Source organism: Cannabis sativa, chromosome 4 (assembly GCF_029168945.1).
Source record: "Cannabis sativa cultivar Pink pepper isolate KNU-18-1 chromosome 4, ASM2916894v1, whole genome shotgun sequence".
Classification (NCBI taxonomy): Eukaryota; Viridiplantae; Streptophyta; class Magnoliopsida; order Rosales; family Cannabaceae; genus Cannabis; species Cannabis sativa.
The window spans coordinates 76,829,575-76,837,541 of NC_083604.1; the positions used below are offsets into that span (position 1 = coordinate 76,829,575).

General features: G+C 33.2%; 1 protein-coding gene across 1 annotated transcript; it reads left to right on the top strand.

Moving 5' to 3' along the window:
- The first annotated feature begins 2,521 nt into the window (after positions 1-2,521).
- LOC115714402 (succinate dehydrogenase [ubiquinone] flavoprotein subunit 1, mitochondrial) lies at positions 2,522-7,544 on the top strand. Its single transcript, XM_030643092.2, has 16 exons — positions 2,522-2,838; positions 3,105-3,272; positions 3,580-3,667; positions 4,073-4,219; positions 4,318-4,458; positions 4,858-4,943; positions 5,041-5,133; positions 5,232-5,295; positions 5,416-5,559; positions 5,696-5,883; positions 6,040-6,214; positions 6,312-6,482; positions 6,646-6,715; positions 6,801-6,921; positions 7,013-7,050; positions 7,203-7,544. Exons 1-16 carry the CDS (start codon positions 2,722-2,724, stop codon positions 7,303-7,305), a joined length of 1,914 nt encoding a protein of 637 aa, XP_030498952.1. The 5' UTR covers positions 2,522-2,721; the 3' UTR covers positions 7,306-7,544.
- Positions 7,545-7,967: the final 423 nt, after the last annotated feature.

Here is a 7,967-nt window from a genome sequence, read left to right on the forward strand (position 1 = left end):
CCTCTTATATATTTGAAATACAATTAGTTAACCTTTAGACAGAAAAGGAACACAAGGACATTCTCTCTTGTTTGTCCATTTGGTCTATGTGATAAAAGGCCCGTACCCCGCATCGTATGTTCATTATGGGCTTTGGTCTTTTAAAAGGGGTAAGTAGAAAAATGCCTCTTTTATTAATCAATTAACCAAATTTGCCTCTAAGTTTATATTTATTTGAAACATACCTCTTTTTATATGTGTTGTACCCAAAATACCCTGACATAAGAGAGTCACATGAAGAGTATCTTGAAGTGACAGGGGCAAAATTGGTACAATGTTTAAAAAAAAAAGTAAAAATGATAGATTTTAAAAAAGAGGGTAAAAATAAAAGAGGATAATATAAAAAGGGTATATAGTGTAATTTCCTCCTTTTAAAACCCAATGCAGGCCCATTATGTCAAAGATGGGCTGTTACAACGCACAAACTCAGCTTCATTAGTTGCTCAAATTACTATACTTAATTAATTTTAGGGAATTTACATGGTATACTAATTTTTGTTTTTTTTTACAAAAATACTGCCAGCGGTATTTTTTACTTTTTTACTGTGTTTTTTTATAAGTTTCATACTGCAGTATATTGTGTTAAGTTTTCACTGGTGTTTTACTAGTATTCTACTGTTGTTTTAAGTTGTTCTGCTTTGTGTTTTACTGGTGTTTTATAAAAACGCAGTATTTTTGAAAAAATTTCCGTGTGGCAGTATTTTGTAAAAATTAACCCAAATTTCAGTATTTTTGTAAGTTTCTCTTTATTTTACTTGTTTTAATTTTTATATTTATTTGTATGTTCTTTAAAATATAGTCACCTTTACAGTTAATGTCCTTATTAAATACTTAAGTTGATGTAAATTATATGCTAAATTTAAGTTGAAAGTAAAAGTATATTGAATAACTTATACATAAAAGTTAACATATTTTAATAAAATATACAGTAAAATAATTAAAAAATAACTGTGATACAATATTAAAAATTTAACACACTACACAGTATAAAACTTACACAGTATTTTTTTTAAAAAATTCTATCCCACGATAAGAAAAATACAGTGTAAAAGTCCCAATTTGTTAGAGACAATCTTCATGTCTACTGTCTCTAGAATTAGCCATACATTACATATTCATGGACATTAACGACTTAACGTGTTTACTATTAATAATTCTTCTCAAATAAGAAAAAAGATTTGTCTTCTTCTAGTGGTAGAATCAAATGCCACGTAAGCAATGTCTTCCTTGTATCGTCGTGGCTTATTAAGCACCACTTCAGTCCAAATTCGATCCACGTATGCACTTATAACAAAAAACTCTAAAGAAAGAACAAGGAAAGCGTCCTAAACTTTGCTACTAAAAAAAGCCATGAATTCAAGCTCTGCCACGTGGCAATCTACTGACAGTACACGTCGACAGAAAATATTTCTTACGTTGATCGATTGGAGGCTTCAGGTTTGAATTTTTTAACTACACAGACTAATCAACCAATCAAACCACTAAATTTAACCCAAGAAAATAAAATTGGTTAATTGTTATGGGAGAAATCTAAGGTGTACCTTTCAAAAATGTCATTTTATATATTTTTATTTGTTTTGACATCCTGTATTAGGAGAATTGTATGATAGTATATGTGGTAAATTTTTAAAGCTAATTTGGTAGATATCAAAGTTTGGAAAACATGATTTAGTACATAAACAATCATTGAAATAGTAAAATTCAATAAAATTAGACAAAAGTCCTTAAATCCAACAATCTCAATAGTTGCATTTTCAATGGCCTTAAAAGGTCATGATTTGGTACATGTCAAAGTTCGGGGGCAAAAATCCTAATTAGCTAATTTTTAATTTAATATTATATAAAAAAAAATTAAACTAAATTTTTTTGAGAATATTAAACAAATAAAAATGTACCTAAAACATTTTGTTGAAATGAAGTAAGAAATTTAGTGTCATAGTTTTACTCTCGTGCTATATATTTGCACCCCTTAAACTTATAAATACACCCTATTATTAAAAAAAATATAAACTTAAATAGTTTTTAAAAATTACTCTTAATATTTTTTTAAAATTTTTTCTTCACATTATTTTATGTTAATTTTAATACTTATTTTGATTTTATTTTCATAATTTTTTCTAACTCATGTGTATTTTTTTTTTTTATTTTTTTCTTAAAAAATTTCACATAAATTTTTTATTTTAATTTTTTTATCATAATATTTAAAATACACTTTATTTTTGTTTGATAGGTATATTTTTTAAGAATATGAATTGAAAGAAAAAGTTTAAAAAAAATTAGTACAATTAAAAATATAAATTTTATATAAAATAAAAATTATCAAAATAGGTGCCTTTAGAACTTTTTAGGGTGTAAATAAAATTTCCAGTAAAAAATTCAGCCCAATACTAATCTCAATTCTTTTTGTTATATATATATTAGATTTGTATGTTTACTTAAAATTACGAATATAACCCTGCGATTGTCTCGAAAAACACAATGGTAACAGCCCAAAATGACGATGGCAATTGAGTAAATATCGTAATACAAAAAAGTAATAATATTAATTCTTTTTTTTAAAAATAAAACTATCTTTTTCGGGTTTTCATTTTCGTTCCATCAAATTCGCCTCCACACTGCTTCGCCCAAAAATCCAATCTTATTCCGACTCCGATCATCTTCACAGCTACAAATTCCGAAGAGATGTGGCGGTGCGTTTCTCGTGGTCTCCGAGTACCATCTTCTTCTTCTTCTTCCAAGAGATCGGTCGTCAATGATACCCTGAGATCTCACATTTCTCGATTCTTCTCCTCAGAATCGGTACGAATACTTTTCCTCTTTGGCGCTTTCTCAGTACTAGGGTTTTAAATTTCTTTATTTATTTTTATGTGATTTGTTTTTTTTTTTTTTTCGTATGTTGCTTGTTGTAAAATTTATTAGGGAATAAAATGCTGTCAAGCTGTGCTCGATGAAGCTATTTGAAATTTAGTTTAGATTTTTTTTGAAGGAAAAAATTGTTTATAATTATTAAAAATGTTGAATTGATCGGGTAGGAGTTGATATGATTTATTTTTCGATTATGGCAGAGTACAGGACGATCCTCATACACCGTGGTTGACCATACTTATGATGCTGTGGTCGTAGGCGCTGGTGGTGCTGGGTTGAGAGCTGCTATTGGGCTCTCAGAGCATGGATTTAACACTGCTTGTATTACCAAGCTTTTTCCAACTCGTTCACATACTGTTGCAGCTCAGGTATGAGACATATCAGCTTATGTGCGTTCTATTTGTACCGAATTTTGCTCATTGATCTTGTTTTAATCCACTGTTTATGCATGGATGAATACCTCTTTCTTATTACGGTGTCAAATTCCCTCATTGCTGACCCTTTTGTTGAGAAGTTTAAATAGTTTATTGATTTTTGAGTTCATGCATAGAAGTGGTATGCAGTGTGATGTTTTGTATTATTGTATCCTGCTTCACCGACTCAATTTGACTCTGTATAAATGGGTTCCTTCATTTGTTTTATACAATTCATTGCTGTTGTTGGATTCTCTTTTAGGGTGGTATCAATGCTGCATTAGGAAATATGACTGAAGATGACTGGAGGTGGCACATGTATGACACTGTCAAAGGAAGTGACTGGCTAGGTAAGCTACTGGTTTATAAGAGAATATTTACATATTTCATTTGCTACTGGGCTGTTATTACAAAAACTATATGCCCATAAGAAATTACTGAGGTTTATTCTATGTTTTTCTTTTCTTGGTTTGTGACTATCCTTTCATCTGTATAGCTTGTTCCAAGTTATGTAATTAATAGTTGTTTTATGGATGCTCTTCTACACTCAGGCAGCATATATAGGAACATCTGCTTATTGGCTCCTTTTAACAGAGCTTCAATTTCAAAACAAAAATAAAATTGGTTGTTCTAAAATTTCAAGCTTTTTATGCAAAATTTGAGACATGATTGAATCATGCTAAACGGATGCACATAGACGCACACTATTTCTTTTCAAGATACTTCTTTTACAAGAAAATATTTGGTTTAAATAGGTGACCAGGATGCAATCCAGTATATGTGTAGAGAGGCTCCAAAAGCTGTAATTGAACTTGAAAATTATGGACTGCCTTTTTCTCGGACTGAAGAAGGCAAAATATATCAACGTGCATTTGGTGGTCAAAGCCTTAACTTTGGGAAAGGTAAGACTGAGACATCTGATTCCAGTTTGAAGTTGGTTAGCTAGTGATTTCTGTTGAGAGCTGTCTGATATTGGTTTTATCTGTATTATTATTTGTAGGTGGACAAGCGTATCGTTGTGCATGTGCTGCTGATCGAACTGGGCATGCATTATTGCATACCCTATATGGGCAGGCCATGAAGCACAATACACAGTTTTTTGTGGAATATTTTGCTCTCGACCTAATAATGAACAGTGATGGTGAGTTATTACATACTCTTTTCTTTAGCTTGGAAACACTACATATCTATGGTACTAAATTTGACTCAAGGAATCAAAACTTAAAGATATTTGAAATGTTACATGACTGAAACATGGATTGCTTTATTGCATTGTTAAAAGTTGAATGATATTAGTATGTGCTTGCAATATTTAATAATTTTGAATAACCATAGTAATAGTTGCTGTATAGTTCTAGTGTGGAATCGCTGAATGGTTACGTAACAGTGTGTATGATGTTATATTAAGTAATATGCATTTACGCACAATTAATATGTTTCCTGATTTATAAGTCTTGAGTTATGCTAGTGTCATAGACTGATGTTCATGGGATTAGTAGCTCGTGTGAATTGCTTATTTTTTTTGTAACTTTATGTGTAGGTACCTGCCAAGGAGTAGTTGCATTAAATATGGATGATGGTACTTTGCACCGTTTCCGCGCTGCCTCAACAATTCTTGCAACTGGGGTATTGCATTTTCTTCTTCTCTGGTTGGGCCTATTTCTGAAACCAGTAAACTCGATGATGCACTAACACATGCCTCTGTCTTTTGTTTATCTCTCAGGGTTATGGCCGGACATATTTTTCAGCAACCTCAGCTCATACCTGTACTGGAGATGGCAATGCCATGGTTTCACGAGCTGGCCTTCCTCTGCAGGTTTTTTTTTTCTTTTCTTACTTCTCAATGTTAATTGATTTCCATTGTGAGTGTCTCATGATTTTTATGTATACCTTGTTGTTGTTTTGCTCCTGCAGGATTTAGAGTTTGTTCAGTTTCACCCTACAGGTATATATGGCGCTGGGTGCCTGATCACTGAAGGTATGTACTCATTCAATTTTCATTAATATTTTTAATTTAGAGTTGTTTTTGGTTGGAGTACCGCTGAAATACTTGCACACTCTCTCATCTTTTCTTTTCTTTTCTTTTTTTCAACTGTAGGATCTCGTGGGGAAGGTGGTATTCTCAGGAATAGTGAAGGTGAGCGGTTTATGGAGCGGTATGCCCCTACAGCTAAGGATCTTGCTTCAAGAGATGTTGTTTCAAGATCTATGACTATGGAAATTCGAGAGGGCCGTGGTGTAGGTAGGGCGTGTTCCAGAACATGACATATTTTGTTATTTTTCTGTCTAGATATGGGATGTAATAGACTCAGTTTTATCTATTTTGTATTTAGAAAAAGAGGAAAGAGCGTAATTTTTGAGCTGCTTAATTGTGACAGGACCTTTGAAGGACCATATCTATCTCCACTTGAATCACTTACCCCCAGATGTGCTCAAGGAGAGGCTCCCAGGCATCTCTGAAACTGCTGCCATATTTGCTGGTGTGGATGTCACAAAGGAGCCCATTCCTGTCTTACCCACCGTGCACTATAATATGGGTGGTATTCCAACCAATTACCACGGCGAGGTAGGAAAGTCAACCTAAAGAATTAACTCCTGCAATTGGCTATAGTTTTATCACTTTGAATAATTTCTTTATTTTGATGTTTAATTTTTTTTTGGTTTATGGATATTATCTCACAATTGGAGTACCATAACACGATCACACACTTATATTTCTCAGGTGGTAACTATTAAAGGTGATGACCCAGATACAGTAATTCCTGGATTGATGGCTGCTGGGGAGGCAGCCTGTGCATCAGTTCATGGTGCCAATAGGCTTGGGGCAAACTCCCTCCTTGATATTGTTGTTTTTGGCCGAGCTTGTGCAAATAGAGTTGCAGAGATCCATAGACCAGGCAAGTTTAATTGTCCCTGCTATTATATAAATGGTTGGTTCCATGTAACCATCCGATATGAAGACGAAACTTATTCTTGGAGCTTGTGCATGTGCAGGAGAGACTCAAAAACCTTTGGAGAAGGATGCTGGTGAGAAGACAATTGCATGGCTCGACAAACTAAGGAATTCAAATGGTTCAACACCAACTTCTAGCATTCGGTTGAATATGCAACGTGTCATGCAAAATAATGCAGCTGTCTTCCGTACACAAGAAACTTTAGAAGAAGGTATTCTATTTTACAAAGGCTTACTATCAGTCGCTACCTGTTGCACTTAAATCTAACCGAGCTATAATTTCCTTCAAGTCTTGGCAAGGAATGCTGTTATTTGAATTTCTTCTATCATCCGTTGTCATAATGTTTACCTTCTAAATTTTATGTTTCTTTGCAGGTTGTAACTTGATTGACAAGACATGGGAGAGTTTCCACGATGTTAAAGTAACAGACCGAAGTTTGATATGGTAATGTTATGTGTACAAGGATGCTAATAGCTTTCTTATCTGTGTTTAGACGGGTTATATGAACTGATTCTCAATATTTTGACAGGAACTCTGACTTAATAGAGACTATTGAGCTGGAGAATCTTTTGATAAATGCCTGTATTACCATGCATTCTGCCGAGGCCAGGAAAGAAAGCAGAGGAGCACATGCGCGTGAAGACTTCTCTGTTAGTATTCCCCATCTTTTAAGTTGATATCCTTTTCTTATAGTTTCTAGATAATAGTCCGTCCCTAAACCAAATTCTTCTTATTTTGCAGACAAGAGATGATGAAAACTGGATGAAACATACCTTGGGGTAAGCATTTCCGTCTAGTTTAAAACATTTTCATTCGGGATTTAAGATGTAGTCTAACTGGATTTCGTAAATTTGTGCTTTTGTAAATTTTGGTGATGATGAGATTCGATCTTTCTTACGGTGTATCCAAATTCGGCTGACATTTTATGCAGATATTGGGAGAATGAGAAAGTGCGCCTAGATTACAGGCCAGTTCACATGAACACATTAGATGACGAAGTCGAGACATTCCCACCTAAAGCTCGTGTCTATTGAGATTTCTGTTCTTCTTGAAGCAGAGTGATAAAGTAAGCAGCAAACCTTTCCTAGATGGGAGTAAAGCACCTAAAAAAATGGCAGATTTTTATAGGAACAGATTTCGACGAATAATTGTTGCATTAATCAGTAATAATAAACTGATTTGAGCCGAAAGTGTCAATAATTATGCTCAGAGGGACTATAGTTTCTGTATTTGCGTGTTGCAGCTATGAAAATGAAGAGTTTTGGTTTTTTCATTCACTAATTCTTCATTTTTTTTTGGCTTATTCCAAAACAAATATTGGTATTTTTCATCTTTTAGTAAAATTGAGTAAAATGGCATCTCGTTTGTGGGATCTAGTTTTATGTCAATTTCTTTGTATGAATTTCTGATGTGAGCAGTGAGCATAACTCTGCATAAGATATATAAGCTGCAATTTAGCAACACTTGAGGCATAGTTAAACTTGAAATACAATTTAGTAACGCTTTCTAAGACGTGATTTTTCCTTTGTCTTTATAGTTTGTGGGTTTGCTTAAAAATATTTTTTTAGATATAATGAAATCTTACAACTTGCACCAAGCTATAAACTATAAAGTTTTGTTTGTAACATGGAAAAAAAAAAAAAAAGAGAGAGAGATTAAGGGAATGTAATAGTGACCAAAATGATGCAAACTCTTT

Bases quoted from the DNA above. Each gene is read 5' to 3' on its own strand.
- LOC115714402 (XM_030643092.2), top strand. From the start codon at position 2,722: ATGTGGCGGTGCGTTTCTCGTGGTCTCCGAGTACCATCTTCTTCTTCT. The intron at 3,273-3,579 runs GTATGAGACATA...ATTCTCTTTTAG, and splicing joins CACATACTGTTGCAGCTCAG to GGTGGTATCAATGCTGCATT. The intron at 6,483-6,645 runs GTATTCTATTTT...GTTTCTTTGCAG, and splicing joins ACAAGAAACTTTAGAAGAAG to GTTGTAACTTGATTGACAAG.